The sequence below is a fragment of the Pristis pectinata genome, chromosome 8 (genome assembly GCF_009764475.1).
Source record: "Pristis pectinata isolate sPriPec2 chromosome 8, sPriPec2.1.pri, whole genome shotgun sequence".
Classification (NCBI taxonomy): domain Eukaryota; kingdom Metazoa; phylum Chordata; class Chondrichthyes; order Rhinopristiformes; family Pristidae; genus Pristis; species Pristis pectinata.
In genome coordinates this window covers 54,604,553-54,622,799 of record NC_067412.1, presented here as the reverse complement: position 1 = coordinate 54,622,799, position 18,247 = coordinate 54,604,553, and the positions used below count along the sequence as shown (strand labels likewise).

The window sequence follows — 18,247 nt, the reverse complement described above, 5'->3', positions numbered from 1 at the left end:
TGAAGAAACCATGTTACTTATTTTCCTGGCATCTGATGTAGTTGATGTAATACGTTTTATTTTACTTTTACTGGAGCTGGTTATCCCCTTCCATTCCTTCCCAGAGTCTCTGTGGCCTGTTATACTGTCATGCATGCAGCAGAGGGCTGTGGTGAGCATCACACGCATTACTCACAGGGAAATTCCGTAGCTCCCTGTGCTCCTACTCAAATCAGTCTATTCCATGCAATTGAAACATTGGAACTACTGTTGAACTGCCCCGGTGTACTCTGATTCCAACAGGCTTGTTGGTCGAGACCTCCAGTTGTATGCAGACTGCGGGGTGGGGGGGGGCCAGTTGGAATTGTATATTTTGGGAATTACTGTTGGGGCAAGGCTGGGAGGAAAAGGGTTTGTTCCTGAATCACAAGGCTGTTTTCCTGTAACGCCGCATATTTAGATTTCCTGAGGCGTTGTTCTTGTGTTAGGTTTGTTTTGTGAAATTTCAGTTAGGATTTGATAAAAGGGTAGAGAGAAGGTTAGTTTCTAAAACAGAGCTTGCCAGTCTGTGACTTAAGGGATTCCGATGCCAATCCATATGTCCGTTTGGCTGAGTTCAACCTATGTTGGCAACTTGGATGAACTGACGGTGCCAAGTGTCCAAACCTCCCGATCTTCCAAAGCTTGGTGGAAAACGGAGTCAGGATGGGAATGTAAAGAGTCTTCCAAAGATATAAGCAGGTCAAGTGAGCAGGTAAGAAGTTGGCAGAGTGGGGGTCCTTCATTGTGTCGTGCCATGGTGAGTTTTGAGGGAAGAGCGGTATTGTTGGACGTGTGTGGTACTTGTGTCACTTGTGGACATGTGTGTGGTACTTGTGTCACTTGACTCGCTCCATGTTCTGAGTACTCATGGCTTGTAGTTGGAGGCATAAGGACTGATGTCAGTCTGGAAATGTAATGGAGAAGATGCTTTCAGAAACAGGGATAGCATAACATGGTGACAGCAGACGCATAAATAAAAGGAGGAAAAAAAATCTGTATTACACAAACAGCCTGAATTTAAAAAAAAATCAGCCCTGGCTTGGAGCAATTGCTAGCATTGTGTGTGTCTCTGTGTTTACATATGTATTGCAGCCACAGTTCCAACCCACAATAGACCACTACAACATTGTGGAGGCATTCAAAAAATCTAACCTAAGTGAACACTGCAACTCAGTAGTTTTGGAAATGAGACAGTAGTGAAGAGAGCAGTAATATTATCTTGTGGACTAGGGAGAAAGGCTTAGATCTTTCTAACAGTTGGGAATAAATAAATGAACCCAGAAGTAAAATCTTTTAGCCTAAGTCTGAGTCAGGCACTGCACTGTAAGGAGTGGTACTTGTACTTCATCACTGACTGGAGCTCTGTATTCTGTGTACTGTGTGCACATTGTATCATTGACCAAGCCTGTGGCTAGAGATTGGAAGAATACATGGTAGTGAGCTACAGACCAGAATCTGGAATCTAACTAACAGGATGTGCTCTGGAAAACACGACGTAATACCAAGTATAATTTCTTTGTCTCTTTAGGCTATCCCCTGGGATTGAGGATGACTTCTGCTCTGGTTGTTTGGGTTCTGAAGTGACTGATGAGGTGAATGTGGGAGCCACAGACTCTCTCACAGATGGGTGGAGGGTTTGTGAGGTGGTGCATTCCTTCCACTGTTTATACTGGGCCTCTGTGTGCTCCTGATGCACTGTATCAAGGTGCTCCATATTACTGTGAAATCTCCTTCTCCATTTTAAGCAGTCATGGGTCAAAGGTTGCCTGGAGTAGGTGGAGACATCGTATTTCTTCGAGCTTAATCTTCAAACACCCTTTTCCTCAATTGACTAAATACCATGCAGGCACACTGAAGGCAGTGGTGAATTTTGTCATCAATGTCTGCCTTTGCCAAGAGGTGGCTTCCGAGATATGGGAAATAGTCCACATTTCCCAGGGCATAATTCAGGCTGGAATCAGTCACTCTCTATTTTTGGTTCAGCTTTGGTCGTTCTCCTTGTTTGGGAAGACTGAGTTTTTGTGATGATTTTAAAAATAACTTTTTGGCAATCACATCCTCTTTTGCTTTCTATAAGAATTGCAATTAAATTGTTGGTGATGATAACATTGCCTAAACTCTGGGCTTTTCATCCCCAACTCAAGTTGCCCAGTTGTGCCTCTGACCAGGGGTTCTGTTACGCATTCACAACCGATCACTCTACAGACCATGCTCTGTTTCTACATTTTGAAAGAAGTATTATTGGAGTAAAATCCACGGTTGATATTTTAAGACCTATTGGAGAAAAGGGGTTTTGTTACATTGGTGTGGAAAATAATATTTCTAATGTGGCGACTCACCGTCTAGTCGGGCGAACCGGCTCGGCAGTCGGGTCGCGCGGTGTCGGAGCGACGAGGCCCAAGATGGCGGCGGTCCTCGTCTTTCCGAGCGACGGGGAGAACCCGCGCGTGGGAAAGTCCTGATGACGTAGGACTTACGTCATTGCCGGTTTTTTGGGCGGGAGTTTTCTCCCTTAAAGGGCCCGCGCAAGGCGGGAAAATAAACCAGTTCTGTTTGGCAATCCTCCGAGTGAGTCTTGTTTTATTCCGTGGTAGCAACCGCTACATTGGTGACCCCGACGGTCCAAACGGCTTTTGGACCCGCGAAATGGATGACAGCGCAGCAGCCAACGCAGTGGCCCTCAAGCTGCCCACCTTTTGGACACTTCGGCCCAGCGTCTGGTTTGACCAGGCCGAAGCGCAATTCCACCTTCGGCAGATCACCTCCGACTCCACGAAGTACTACCATGTGGTTAGCTCTCTGGACCAAGAGACAGCTGCCCAGGTTGGAGACTTCATCCAGTCGCCTCCGGAGGAAGATAAGTACCCGGCTTTCAAAGACCTTTTGATCCGGACCTTCGGCCTCTCCCGTCGTGAGCGCGCCGCCCGCCTGCTTCATCTGGATGGCCTGGGGGACAGATCCCCATCCGCCCTAATGAATGAGATGCTGGCATTGGCCGAGGGACACAAGCCATGCCTGATGTTCGAACAGGCCTTCCTCGAACAGCTCCCCGATGACATCCACTTGTTGTTAGCTGACGCCGACTTCAGCAACCCCCATGAGGTGGCCGCCCGGGCAGATGTCCTGTGGAGGGCCAAGCGCGAGAGCGGTTCGTCCATCAGTCAAATCATCAGGCCGCGAGCCCAACGCCCGCCTCACCCGGCCCCAGCAACCGAGCAGCCACGCCCCAGGAACGCAGACGACGACACGGGTGACCAGCTGTGCTTCTACCATCAGAGGTGGGGTGCGGAGGCCCGTCGATGCCGCCCACCCTGCAAGTTTCAGGGAATCGCCAGGGCCAGCTGCCGCTGATGGCTACGGCGGCTGGCCGCCGACAGAGCCGCCTCTTCATTCAGGACAAGAAATCTGGACGGCGTTTCCTCATTGATACTGGAGCGGAGGTCAGTATTTTGCCCCCGACAGGCCACGACACTCGTGACAGGCCACCAGGTCCTCTACTCAATGCCGCCAACGGTACAACGATACGGTCTTTTGGCACCCGTACCCTTCAATTACACTTTGGCGGCAGCCGTTTTACCTGGACCTTTACCCTTGCCACCGTCGCCCGACCACTCCTAGGAGCCGATTTCCTTCGGGCCCACAACCTGTTAGTCGACCTGCGAAGGAAGCGGTTAGTTCACTCTAGCACTCTCCGGACCTATCCCCTGGGAGAAATCAGCCCACCAGCCCCACGCCTGGACTCCATTTCCCTTTCTGGCGACGATTTCGCCAATCTCCTAGCCGAATTCCCATCGATTTTGGCACCTTCGTTTACAAATTCTAGGCCCACACATGGGGTACGACACCACATCATTACCACAGGGCCACCCCTTCATGCCCGAGCACGGCGATTACCTCCAGACAAGCTCCGCCTGGCAAAGGAAGAGTTCCGTCACATGGAGGAGCTGGGGATTGTTCGCAGGTCAGACAGCCCCTGGGCCTCCCCCCTGCACATGGTCCCCAAAGCCACCGGAGGGTGGAGGCCCTGCGGCGACTACCGCAGGCTGAATGACGCCACCACCCCGGACCGCTATCCCATCCCTCACATCCAGGACTTCGCAGCGAACTTACACGGGGCCCGCATCTTTTCCAAAGTGGACCTCGTTAGGGGATACCACCAAATCCCGGTCCATCCGGATGACGTCCCCAAAACTGCGATTATCACCCCATTCGGCCTGTTCGAATTCCTTCGGATGCCGTTCGGCCTTAAGAATGCCGCGCAGACCTTCCAGCGGCTGATGGACGCGGTAGGCCGAGACCTGGACTTCATGTTCATTTACTTGGACGACATACTGATCGCCAGCCGTAACCGCCAGGAACACCTTTCCCACCTCTGCCAGCTGTATTCCCGCCTCCGCGATTTCGGCCTCACGATTAACCCGTCCAAGTGCCAATTCGGACTTGACTCTATCGATTTCCTCGGCCACAAAATCACCAGCGACGGGGCAACACCCCTACCCGCCAAGGTGGATGCTATCCGCCATTTTGCCCGCCCCGACACAGTCAAAGGCCTACAGGAATTCCTTGGGATGGTCAACTTTTACCATCGTTTCATCCCTGCAGCAGCCCGTATCATGCACCCTCTGTTCTCGCTGCTGGCTGGTAAGGGCAAGGACATCATCTGGACTGACGAGGCTGCGGCTGCTTTCGTTAAGGCCAAAGACGCCCTGGCAGACGCCACGATGCTGGTACACCCCAGGACTGACGTCCCGACTGCCCTCATGGTAGACGCGTCCAACACCGCGGTGGGTGGGGTACTGGAACAGCTACTCGAAGGCCGCTGGCAACCCTTGGCATTTTTCAGCAAACACCTTAGACCGCCCGAACTGAAGTACAGCGCTTTTGATTGGGAACTTCTAGCGCTGTATCTGGCGGTCCGGCATTTCCGATACTTTCTAGAAGGCAGGCCTTTCACCGCTTTCACCGATCATAAGCCTCTGTCCTTTGCCTTCTCCAAAGTCTCCGATCCCTGGTCAGCTCGTCAGCAGAGACAATTATCCTACATTTCCGAGTTCACAACTGACATCCAACATGTCTCCGGAAAGGATAATGTTGTTGCTGATGCACTTTCCAGACCAACCATCCACAACCTATTCTTGGGTGTCGACTACACGGCCCTGGCTGACGCACAGCAAGCCGACGACGAACTGCCCAGCTACAGAACTGCAGTCTCGGGTCTACAGCTCCGAGATTTCTTGGTTGGTCCAGGTCAGCGGACCCTACTTTGCGACGTTGCGACTGGTCAGCCCCGCCCTATAGTCCCTGCAGCCTGGCGGAGACGCGTTTTTGACTCAGTACATGGGTTGGCGCACCCGTCCATCAGATCTACTGTCCGACTGGTCGCCAGCAAGTTTGTCCGGCATGGCCTGCGCAAACAGGTCAGTGAGTGGGCCAGGACTTGTCCGCACTGCCAGACGTCAAAAATCCAGCGACACACCAAGGTCCCACCACAGCAGTTCGAGCCTACCCGTAGGAGGTTCGACCACATACACGTCGACCTCGTGGGCCCTCTGCCGGTTTCAAGAGGAGCCTGGTACCTCCTTACTATCGTGGACCGGTTCACGAGGTGGCCTGAGGCAACCCCCCTGACTGACATCACAACTGATTCCTGCGCCCGAGCGCTGCTCACAACTTGGGTCTCACGTTTTGGCGTTCCGGCCCACATCACTTCAGACAGAGGCACCCAATTCACTTCCAGTCTCTGGGCTGCATTAGCGAACCTGCTAGGGACGCAGCTGCACACCACCACGGCCTACCATCCTCAATCAAACGGGTTGGTGGAACGTTTTCACCACCATCTAAAATCAGCCTTGATGGCCCGCCTGAAGGGTCCTAACTGGGTTGACGAGCTGCCTTGGGTCCTGCTCGGCATACGCACTGCCCCCAAAGAAGACCTCCGCACTTCGTCAGCTGAGCTTGTATACGGGGCGCCACTAGTTGTCCCCGGGGATTTCATACCTGCCCTTCGGGACCAAGGGGAACAACCCCCACCAGTCCTACAAAGACTGCGCGAGAAGCTTGGCGCCTTGGCCCCGATTCCCACCTCATGGCACGGTCAAGCCCCATCCTGCCAGCCCAAGGAACTACGGGACTGTAAGTTTGTTTTCGTTCGCAGGGGCACACCTCGGGCGCCATTGCAACGACCATATGAGGGACCGTTCCGAGTCATACGGAATAACGGATCCACTTTTATTTTGGACATTGGAGGCAGGGAACAGGTTTTCACGGCGGACCGCCTCAAACCGGCCCATTTGGATCTGCAACAGCCTGTTCAGGTTGCCACGCCGCGAAGCAGAGGCCGCCCCCCTAAGCGGCAGGTGGCACAGCCCACGAACCTTGGGGACTGTCTCGCCGGTTCTGGGGGGGGTTGTGTGGCAACTCACCGTCTAGTCGGGCGAACCGGCTCGGCAGTCGGGTCGCGCAGTGTCGGAGCGACGAGGCCCAAGATGGCGGCGGGCCTCATCTTTCCGAGCGACGGGGAGAACCCGCGCGCGGGAAAGTCCTGATGACGTAGGACTTACGTCATTGCCGGTTTTTTGGGCGGGAGTTTTCTCCCTTAAAGGGCCCGCGCAAGGCGGGAAAATAAACCAGTTCTGTTTGGCAATCCTCCGAGTGAGTCTTGTTTTATTCCGCGGTAGCAACCGCTACACTAAGTCTTTTGCCTTTTTGTTTATTATTGGTTAAAACTGAAAATTTGCTCAAACTATATCATGTTTAAACTTGGAAAAAATTAAGAGTGGCACTGTTGATCCTTCACTTAATTTGAGGAAGTTTGGAGTCCGTTTATTCAATATTTTCACATGATATAGATCCCCTTATAATAACCTTTCAATTTAGAAGAACAGAGTTGATGACATAATATTGCTTTGTTTCTATTGAGAAATTTTAGTCCAGTTTTTTTTTTCTGTTTATTTTTTGAATTTTTTTTTCTTTAGCTTAGTTTGGTTTGATATATTGTTTATAACTTTTCTTACTGTTTTGTTTTTTTTTTCTTTTTTTTATATTTTATGATAAATCTTTTTCTTTTATGTTATATTCATTCACTAACAGATCATTGGATCTACAGATTTTTTTGTACTCTATTGTTCTTGATGATTATCCATGTCATGATTGTTCTCTTGATCTCTTTGTAAAAAAAACTGAAAAATTGGAACCCTCAGAAGATGTGAGATGCTCATGTTTTTAGAAAGCATAGAAAAAGAGAATGTTTTTTAAATGTCGAGTGACTAGAAAATGTTGGTGTACAAGATAATATACAGGTACAGCACATAAGTGGTGTGTTGGCCTTTATCGAGATTGGATAGAGTTCAGCAGCTTTACCGTATTTGTAGGGATGTGGTGAGACCTCAGCAGGAGCACTACTCACAGCTTTGTGCTCTGTATCTGTAGAAGGATGTACCTGCCTTAGAGCTTTGTTCCAGTGTGAATTAAAAAGAGATGAGGGTTTACCAGTTGAGGAGAGACTAAGAGAAGTTGCAGCAGAGTATAGAAGAACAAGAGGAGATCTTGCTGGGACCGGGGTGATGGGGTGGATGCTGGCAGGTTGATTCCTTTGGCTGGAGTGTGCAGCAATGGGGGAATGGTGTCCAAGTAAAGGGTGGGACTGGTGAAAGGCGTCCGCACCTGGTGTTGGGAATCTCTAGTCTCTCACCTGGGGTGAAGTGGGTGTTCATTTACAGGTACAGGTGTCCACCTTGTTGTGTGGGGGGGGGGGGTGGTGGTTCATACTTAGAAAATGGTCTGTATCGTGATTTTCTGTAACGTGAAGTCACGTCAGTTGCGCAAGCATCAAGGAACACAAGCTGGAAAAAGAATTGTTGGTTTACTTGCCTTTTTTCCACACAAATTCCATTAGAGTGAGTTTTACTCCATATCTCAAATTTTGGTTAGTGATTTGTGAATTCTGTAAGGGTGAATTTCTGTAACCAGAACTGCTGTAATGTGGGGTGTTGCCTGTGCAAGGGCTCACTGGGTTAAAGGAACCTGACCTATGGAAATCTGACTTTACCCAAATTCTCCCATGAAATTTTAAAGAATTTTAAAAAATTATGATAATAATATTAAAATGTTTTGTGGTAGTCATTAACAAATGGATAGAGTATGCGTTCCATTAGTTTAATTATGGGTAGTGTTAAGATGTATATTCAATGAAATGAAAGAAATATAGGAAGTGTACAGAAACAATATGAGCCATAGAAACTGGATATTTCTACCTTAAGGAGAAATCTGTCATGGATTATTCTCAGGAACAGAACCCTTGCATATACCAGGGAATGCCTGTAGAGTCCGGACTGAGATTGGAGTAGGATAGCGGGTGAAGCACAGGACGAATGTTGAGCAAGTATGAAAAAGGTCTACTCCTGCACTGTTGTATTGCAGTTATGTGACCTAGTTGGGGGTGGAGGTTCGGAGAGAGACTAGAGGACTGAAGAGTGGTGCTAGTTCCTGTAATACTGCCCATTCAGGTTGCTTGCTGTGGTAGATGGGAGGGATGCTGACCAATTGGGGGGTGGGTTGGCGGTATATTACTTCCTGTATCTTTTCCTTGCAGGTTGCTCCGAGTGCTGCGTGCGATGTCTCAGGGGAGTTCCCTATGCCTCCCTCATCGCTACCATTCTGTGCTTTGTGGGCGTGGCCCTGTTCTGTGGCTGTGGTCACGAGGCCCTGACTGGGACCGAGAAGCTCATCGAGGAGCACTTCTCCCGAGACTTTATGGACTACGCAGTCCTGGTGACCCTGTGAGTAGCTCTGTCTCCACCCTGCTTGTTACCCTTGTAGAAAGTTGCAGAGGCACTGTGGCATATTCCATGCAATGTGTGAAAGTATGAGGAATGAACGTAAATCCAGATTATATTTTACATAGTTAGAATTTTTTGGAGAAGCAAAGATAAGGACCAGGAGTTGGACATCTGGCCCTCTGAGATGCTCCACCCTTCATCGATATCGTGGCTAACCTTCTACCGCAGTCCCATCTTCCAAGTTGAGTTTATTGACATATGCACAAGTACGGTGAGGTACAGGTACAATGAAAAACATGCTTGCAGCAGCATCATAGGCATGTAGATTCAGAATACAACACACAAAACATAAATTATACAAGACAGTGAAGAAAAAGGCTAGTGCAAAAACACAATTAGAAACGAGTTCATGGTAGTGCAAGAGGTGGTCTGCAGTGTTCAGTTGCTGAGGTAGGGTTAGGGTTGTGCAGGTCAGTTCAAGAACCTGATGGTTATAGGAAGGTAGCTGTTCCTGAACCTGGTGATGTGGGACTTCAGGCTTCTGAACCTCCTGCCCGACTGTAGCAGTGAGAAGAGGGTATGACTCAGATGGTGGGTATCCTTGATGGTCTCATGTAGATGCTGTCAATGGTGAGGAGGGCTGTGACCATGATGGACTGGGCTATGTCCACTAATCTCTGCAGCCTCTTGCATTTCTGTGCATTGGAATTGCCGTACCGGGCCATGATGCAACCAGTCAGGATACTTTCTACAGTGCATCTGAGGAAGTTCGTTAGAGTATTTAGTGACATGCCAAATCTCCTTAAGCTTTTAAGAAAGTAGGGGCACTGGTGCACCTTCTTCGTGATTGCATCTATGTGCCTGGTCCAGGGCAGGTCATCCAAGATGTTAATGCCCAGGAATTTGAAGTTGCTGACTCTCTCCACTACTGAGCCACCAATGAGAACTGGCACATGGTCCCCTGACATTCACTTTTTGTACAATTCCCATTTCTCATGACTCCCTTAAATGTCCAGATACCTGTCTATCTTGAGTGAACTCGATGTCTGAGCTTCCCCAGGCCCTGGGGGAGGGAATTCCAAAGATTCACCACCCTCTAGTGAAGAAGGGTCTCTTCATTTGCTCGTAAACGCCCGACCCCTTAATCTGACAGTGTGAGTTCCAGTTCTGGAGCTCCTGGCCTGGAGGAGCATCCTCCCTCCATCCAGCCTGTCGAGTCCTGGAAGCAGGACTTTGTGGTCCAAGTGTAGTGATCGAGGAAAGCCAGAGGGCACAGTCAGAAGGGGTGGGAATGTGAAATGCTTCAGCTGCTCATGGCCTTTGTCACTCCTGGGGAAGGGTATCAGGGGAGTTTGGAGATAGAGATCACTGGATGTGGAGCCAAATGCTTTTCACTTCTTGTGTCCCCTCCTTACCCCACGTTACTCCTCATTATCCCCATTACCTGGGAGAATTCAGCGGAAGCCTAACCACCCAACCCATGCAGAGTTGCCCCAGAGCCTGGTGCCCTTGCTCTCACTGTGTTACCTTCCTTGGACCTGTCATGACACTGCGATTGCTCTGCACTGCCTGTTCTTTTTGCTGCTTCCCAGGGTCCAGGTCTTCCAGTACGTTATCTATGGGACCGCGTCCTTCTTCTTCCTGTACGGCGTGCTGCTGCTGGCCGAAGGATTCTACACCACCAGCGCTGTCAAGTCCCTCTTCGGGGAGTTCAGGACCACCATGTGCGGCAGATGCGTCAGCGCCACGGTAAGTCTCCTGGGGCCTCGGCTCTGACCCCTCCTCTGCCTGGGCGCCTGCCAGTGGGTTTGGTGAATTTCTGATGGATGAGGATAGCTGGATCTTGCAGTGTAGTTGACCTATCTAGGACAGGTCTATAGGGATAGTGCCACTATAGGAATAGTGCCCCAGCGGTGACAGTGTTGTTCTGGGATGGTGTTGTTCTGAGATCGCTTTGTACTTCACCTGTCAGCGGCCAGTTGTTGCTCCGAAGACCCAGACAAATGTGGTGACACGATGCAGAGATGTCTTGTGCTGCTCATGTGGAGCTTACTTGGTGTCTATTGGAGACAGGGTCATTGGCAGGCAAGAGAATGAGGAGCAGGGAACCTGATAGTTCAGGAAGGCTGTTCTTGATTCTCATTTGCTTTTTATCAGCAAGTGTTACTGGATTTCATGGGGAACCCTGGTGAATTTTTGTCTTCACTCCCCTCAGTATGAGAGCACTGAGAAGCCATTCAGCTCATTTCACATGTTACATCAAGAATAAAGAAGTTGTAAAATGGAAGGACTTGCATTTATATAGCGCCTTTCGTAATCATGAGTTATTCCAAAACTATAACAGCTAATGGATACCTCTGGTTCATTGTCATAATGTGAGGAACATGACGGACATGGCCACTGCCTACAGGTTTCCTTCCAAGTCGCACATACTCCTGAGCTGGAAATGTATTGTTTCTTCATTGTCACTGGGTCTAAATCCTGGATCTCACTCCCCAACACACTGTGGGAGCACCTTCACCACATGGACTTCAGTGGTTAAAGAAAAAAAATAAAGAAAAGGATAGGAAAAGTTTAGAGGGATATGGGCCAAATGCAGGTAAATGGGATTAGCTCAGGAAGGTGCCTTGATAGGCATGGACCAGTTCGGTCAAAGGTATAAATTCATATATACCTCCATCACTCTATAGCTCACTCTCACCTTCTTGAGGGCAAGGTGGGATGGGCAATAAATACTGGCTGCGCCACCCATGTCCATAGAACATAGAACAGTACAGCACAGAACAGGCCCTTTGGCCCACAATGTTGTGCCAACATAGCTAATCCCTCCTACCTACAGAATGCCCATATCCCTCCATTTTCCTCTCATTCATGTGCCCATCCAAGCCCCTCTTAAAAGCCCCCAGTGAATGTGCCTCCACCACCTTATCAGGCAATATATTCCAGGTCCTGAGAAATGAAAGCAGAAGTCAGTTTGTGCAGGACTGAGATAATGAATTGTGGTTTTGGTTGGCCTCTTCTATCCTGTTTTTCACAACAGTGCCACAGAACCTTCCTCTGTGAGGACAACCCAGGCTGTGCTTCAATGTTTTGTATGAGTAAAGGCACCTGTAATATACAGCATTCCCTCAGGACCGTCCTGGGTGTTTTATACAGGATGTTAACCCACAGCCTTCTCCTTTAGGTTTAAGGGTGGCAGGTGTTGAGCTGTGGCTGATGGTTATCAATGCCCTTCAGAGGATGGTGCCTCCAATACCAGCTCAGTCTCACAGCTGTGTCAGTTACAATGTGTGATACATGTATCTTGAACCTTTCTCACTGACACCAGAGCAAGCTATGCCTTGGATTTGCCTCATCCAGTCATTTAATCTACTTTTGATGTTGTTCCACTCTCAATTGTGTGTGAGCTGTGTTCACCTGTGATCAGCAATCTGCTCAACACCAGTGCCCATCGCACAGCAATATATGAGGTGGTCTTAAATATAACCAGAGGGTGACCTTGAGAATTTGATCAGAATGGGAACTTGGTGCAGGGGTGAAGGAGCTGTAGTTCCTGCCTCCATTTCAACATAAACCTTGAGGCAGTCAGCATTTAAAATTCTGTCCAGTACTTTAATCCTGAGGCTACTCAGCCCCTCAAGCCTGGCCTGCCATTCAATATGTCCCAGGCCTCAACTCCTCTTCTGGGATTCCTATTTAGTTTAAAAGTTATCTTCCTCCTCTTTAAATATTCCCGAAGATCCAGGCTCCACAAACCTTTGGACATCCAGAGATTCCCACCCTCGGTGAGAAGAAATTCCTCAGTTTTAAATGACTGTTTAAAATGGTCTGTGGGTAAAGTTTATTAAAATGTCTTGGGTAGGTAAAGAAAATAAGCAAAATTCCAGTAAATGCTAACTGTGTTATCCAGGCTTCTGAGGCCCAAGGGGATAGGAGATGCACTTTTGCTACACTGAACTGTTTTGATTACACTTGGGGCTGTTTGTAGTGACTGATCTTGGAACGTAGGTACATGCATTGGAGGCAACTGAATGACTTCACCAGGATGATGGAGCAGCAGCATAAATCTTGTAAGAGGCTGGTTAACCTGTGGCAAGTATTGTGTGTAGTTCTGATTGCCACGTTATAGGAAGGATGTGATTAAGCTAGAGAGGATGCAGAAAAGATTCACAGTAATGTTGCCTGGACTGGAGGGTTTGAGTTATAAGGAGAGATTGTTTAGGCTGGAACTGTTTTCCCTGGAGTGAAGGAGGCTGAGGGGTGACCTTATAGAAGTTTATAAAATCAAGAGAGTTATAGATCGGGTAGGTACTCACAGGGTAGGGGAGTTGGAAACAAGAGGGCATAAGTTTAAGGTGAGAGGGGAAAGATTTAAAGGGGATTTGAGGGGAAAGTTTTTCACACACACAGTGGTTGGTATATAGATTGAGCTGCCAGAGGAAATGTTAGAGGTGGGTACAATGACAATGTTTAAAAGATGCTTGGACAGGTACATGGATAGGAAAATTTTAGAGGGATATGGGCCAAATGCAGGCAAATGGGATTAACGTATATAGGCATCATGGTCAGCATGGGCGAGTTGGGCCAAAGGGCCTGTTTCTGTGCTATTTAACTCTATGAATCTATGAAAGTGATATTCTGCACCACTAAGCTTCCCCACAAGGCATAAGTCAGGGTTATAATGGAATCTGCTCGACTTGCCTCGATGGTTTAGATCAGGAAAGAGACAGCAGAATTCAGGAGAAATCTAGTGTAAAACATAAAAACAGACTGAAGTTTTCTGAAGTAAAATTTAATGTGGGTACTCACAGGCTGAGGCAAGAGAAATTTTATCAGGAAATAAGGAAGTGGCAGAGAAATTAAAAAAATATTTTGTGTCCGTCTCCATGGAGAAGGCGTAGAACCCTCCCGGAGATGGTAGAGGACGACAGGTCTAGAGTGAACAAAGAGCTGAAAGGTATTAGAATTAGTTTAAAAAAGCTTATTGGAGAAATTAATGCAGCTGAAAGATGATAAATCCCTGGGATTTGACAACCTACATTCAAAGGTTTTGTAGGATGTGGAGGTGGCAATGGGGAACACATTGGTTGTCATTTTCCACAGATTCTGGAATGGTTCTCGCAGCTTGGAAGGTAGAAGATGTAAACAGACTGTTTAAATAAGGTGGGAGAGAAAACAGAAAGCTGGTGACTAGTGAGCCTGATATCAGTAGAAGGGAAAATACTGGAACCTGTTTTGAGGGAATGGGTTGAGGGCATTTAAATAACAAAAGCAGTGGGCAGAGTCAGCATGCATTTGTGAAAGACAACCCCTGTTTGATAAATCTGTTAGTTTTTGAGGTTGTGTCTGGTAAAACAGATGATGTAGTGTGTTTGGACTTTCAGAAGGCTTTTTATTAGATGACTCAAAAGTGATTAAGAAGAAATATTAGAAGGCACTGTGTTAGGATAATATACTGCCATGGATTGAGGAATGGTTAACCAAAAAACAAAGTGGGAGTAAACAGGTCATCCGTTTTGGGCTGAGAGGCTGTGATTATGAGGTGCCCTACAGATCGGTGCTGGGCCCCAGCTGTTCATCATTTATGTTGGTAGTTTGGATGAGGGGATCAAATTCAATATTTACAAGTTTTCCGATGACACAAACCTGGGTGGCAGTGTGGGCTGTGAGGTGGGTGCAGAGAGGCTTGAACAGGATATAGATATCTTTAATGAAAGGGCAGGGACATGGCAGATACAATATAATGTTGAAAAAAATAAGAGGTCATCCACAGTGGTAGAAACTAAAATAAAGATGGGGTATTTTTTGAAATTGCAAGTAAATGAAAGGTGTTAATGTTCAGAGGGGTCTGGGTATCCTTGTGTACAAATCACTGAAGGTTAATGGGCAGTTATAGCAAGTCATGAGGATAACAAACAGTACCTTCTGCGAGGAGCTTTTGAGTACAAGGGCATTGGTGAGATTGCTTTCTATGATAGAGTTATAGAGCACAGAGACAGGCCCTTTGGCCACTATGACCAAGCTAACCACTAAGTACCTATCTAGACTAAATCCCATTTACCAGTATTTGGTTCGTAGTCTTTTATGCCTTGATGATTCAAAGGCTTGTACAGATACTTCTTGCATGTTGTGAGAGTATCTGCCTCCACCACCCCCTCAGGCAGTGTGTTCCAGATTCCAACTACCCTCTTGGTGAAAAAAAAGTTCTTTATATCTCCTCTAAATCTCTTACTCCTTATCTTAAACCTGTGACCACTCGTGTTAGACCCCTCTGCTGTGGGGAAAAGTTTCCTACTGTCTACCCTAGTTTTCCCCCTCCTCTTTTTGTATACATCCATCAGGTCCCTCATCAGCCTCCTCCGCTCCAAGGAAAACAAACCCAACATCCAGTCTCTCCTCGTCACTGAGACCTTCCGTCCCAGGTAACATCCTTGAGAGTCTCTTCTGCATCCTCTCCAGTGCAATCATGTCCTTTCTATACTTTGGCAACCAAAATTGCACACAATATTCCAAATGTGGCCTCACCAATGTTTTATAAAGCTGTGCTTTATAAAGCTTGCTCTTATATTCTGTGCCCTGGCTAATGAAGGCTAACATCCCGTATGCCTTCATTACCACCTTATCAACCTGTGTTGCCACCTTCAGGGGTCCTTGGACCTGTACACCAATGTCCCTCTGTTCCTCAATACTCCCTGTGGCCCTACCATTCATTGGGTGTGGGGCTAGTCTTACTACCCAAGGAAGGTACGCTGTAACACTATATTCTGCATTCTGTTATTGCTTTACCCTTGTACTAGCTTGACGTACTGTGATGAAACGATCTGTATGAATGGCATGCAAAACAATGTTTTTCACTGTACCTCGGTAAATGTGACAATAATAAACTAATTTACCAGTTTACCAAGATGTGTGTGCTATAGGGGGAGAACAGCAAGTGTTCACTATATTGAATCCTGGGGTGGTGGGTTTCTTGTTTGAGGAGAAATGAGTTCAGAAGAGAGGTGATCTCATTGAAATGTGAAGCATTCTTCTGGGGCCCGACAGTGTTAATGCAAGTCTGTTGTTTCCCCTGGCGGGGGGGGGGGGGGGGGTTGGCGGGGTGGGAGGGGGAGGGAAATATCTCAGTATCAAAGTAAGGGGGTCAGTCATTCAGGACAGATGAGAAGAAATTTCTTCACACAAACGTGCATGTACCTTTGGAATTCTCTACCCAAGAGGGTTGTGGAGCCACAGAGGCTGAGATAAAGAGATTTTTTTTGATACTCTGGCGATTTGGGCACCACCACCAAAGCCAGTTTTTATCACTCATCCCTAGGTGCCCTTGAGAAGGTGGGGGTGAGCCGCCATCTTCAACCACTGCTGTCCTTTGGGTGAAGGTGGTCCCCAGGGCTGTTGGGGAGGGTGTTCCAGGATTTAGACCCAGTGAGAATGAAAGAATGGTGATGTGTTTCCAAGTCTGGATGGTGTGGGACATGGGGAATCTGAAGCTGGTGGTACTCTCATGCACCTGCTGGTCTTGTCCGTCTCAGTAGTAGAGGCTATGGGTTTGGGAGGTGCTGTTGGAGTAGCCTGGTGAGTAACCACAGTGTGTTTTGTAGATGGTGCACACTGCAGCCACTGTGTGCTGGTGGTGAAGGAATAAGTGCTTAAGGTGATGGATGAGGTGCTTATCAAGAGGTCTGGCTGGTACCAACCATCATACTGTCAATTCAGTATCAAACCGCATTCTGATTGTCCGGGGTGTTTCACTCTGCTAGTTATTGAGGACCCCTCCCCACCTCCTCCCGTTCAACCTCCTCGTGTTGTGATGATCTCTACCAAGTTTCCCACAGACTTTTCTCCTCTTCCTGCAGTTCATCTTCCTGACCCACATACTGAGCGTGATCTGGATGGGAGTCTTTGCCTTCTCCGCACTGCCCGTCTACGTCTACTTCACCATGTGGTCCACGTGCCAAACAGTCAGACACGTGACTGAGAATGGGACTGGGTTCGATGATGTCTGCATTGATGCCAGGCAGTATGGTATGCATTGTGTTTCCATGTGAACCAGTGGCTGAAGGTGCCACAGTGCAGGGCCAAAGTTCATAATGTAAAGTCCCTCTCCCTCCAGGGCAAGGAGCAAGATTCACAGCGTCGGCCACTCTGAGGGGGTGGGGACAGGGTGGCACTTTGTGGATAACCTTACAGGGAAGGTTTTGCACTCCGCTTTTCAAGATATCAACAAGGAAAGAAACAACAGTCAGGATATTGGTCTTCAAGAGGATTAGTTTTGGAGAGATCAGTCAGAAAGTGGAGGTCAGGTGACAGGTTCAGATTGAAAATCTTGGATGCTGTTAGGAGGAGGATTGGGAGCAAAGGGGAATGCGTTACAACACTTTCTGCTCCATTGTCAGAGGCAGTAGTGGGATCTTGCTGATGTTAGTAAAATTCTTAGACGTCTTTGAGAGGCGTTTCACTTCCAGGAGAATCTACATCCAAGGATCCACCTGTCCCAGGGTAAAGGGTAGACTGCTTCAGCCTGAGATGAGGAAGAATTTTGTCACAGGGCTTTGGAGTTATTTTCCAGAGGGCTGGAGATGCTGAGCATGTTCAAATCAAGATCAGTGGACTTTTCAGTCTGAGCTAATCAGGAGATTCAGGCAATGCTGAGAAAATTGAGTTGAGTTTGAGGATTTACTCTTTCTGATCATAATGAGGGAAAATGCAAGATTGAGGAGCCTACTACCTGGGGTGCCGCCTTTAATTGGCCCTTCCCACCACCCCTCATCTCCCCATCATCCCACCTCCTAAAAGGCTCTGACTTTATGAAACCCTCAAAGATGAAATTGATGGCTATTTGTTGAGCTGGTGCTTCAAAGCAAGGCTGATTATAATGTTGAGGTGATATGATCTGTTGGAATGATTGAATATCAATGGGATTGTGTGGTCTTCCCCCATCACTTCCCCATAGTGATTTACTTCTGATGGAAGACTACAGTGTATGAACGAATTGTATGCACACTAAACCATTCATAAATTGGATGTAATGTATCTTTTGCTTCATGTCCTTGTGTTTCAGGAATGCTGCCATGGAAAGCCAGTCCGGGGAAGATCTGTGGCCTGAATTTAGCCATTGTTTGCAACAACTCTGGCGTAAGTACTAACCCTAGCTTAGATCACTCCTTCACCTGGCAAGGTGGTGTCATGAGCAGGGAAGCCACACTCTTCCACTCACTCCCATTTGGGCCCACTCCTCAAATTGGCTCCCAGGATGTGGTGGGGATGAGTAGGCCATCTTTAATCTGTCCGGGGATCATAATGAGGTATTGTGGAGAGATCTGTGCTATGTGTATGACAGGACCATGTAGAGGGAGATTTACTTTACAGTGATGTAACATCATGTGTGTGACAATTTCCCATGGATACTGCTGTGTATCCCAAAGAGCAGAGGAAAAAAAAATCCCAAGACG

The 18,247-nt window shown here is 47.9% G+C and overlaps 1 protein-coding gene across 1 annotated transcript in view; it reads left to right on the top strand.

Moving 5' to 3' along the window:
• LOC127573626 (proteolipid protein DM alpha) overlaps nucleotides 1-18,247 on the top strand; it is a 43,686-nt gene that overhangs the window by 23,305 nt on the left and 2,134 nt on the right. The window contains exons 2-5 of the mRNA XM_052022012.1: nucleotides 8,612-8,798; nucleotides 10,391-10,547; nucleotides 16,652-16,820; nucleotides 17,857-17,930. Of these exons, the coding sequence (XP_051877972.1) occupies nucleotides 8,612-8,798; nucleotides 10,391-10,547; nucleotides 16,652-16,820; nucleotides 17,857-17,930 (587 nt within the window). The remainder of the gene's footprint in view (nucleotides 1-8,611; nucleotides 8,799-10,390; nucleotides 10,548-16,651; nucleotides 16,821-17,856; nucleotides 17,931-18,247) is intronic.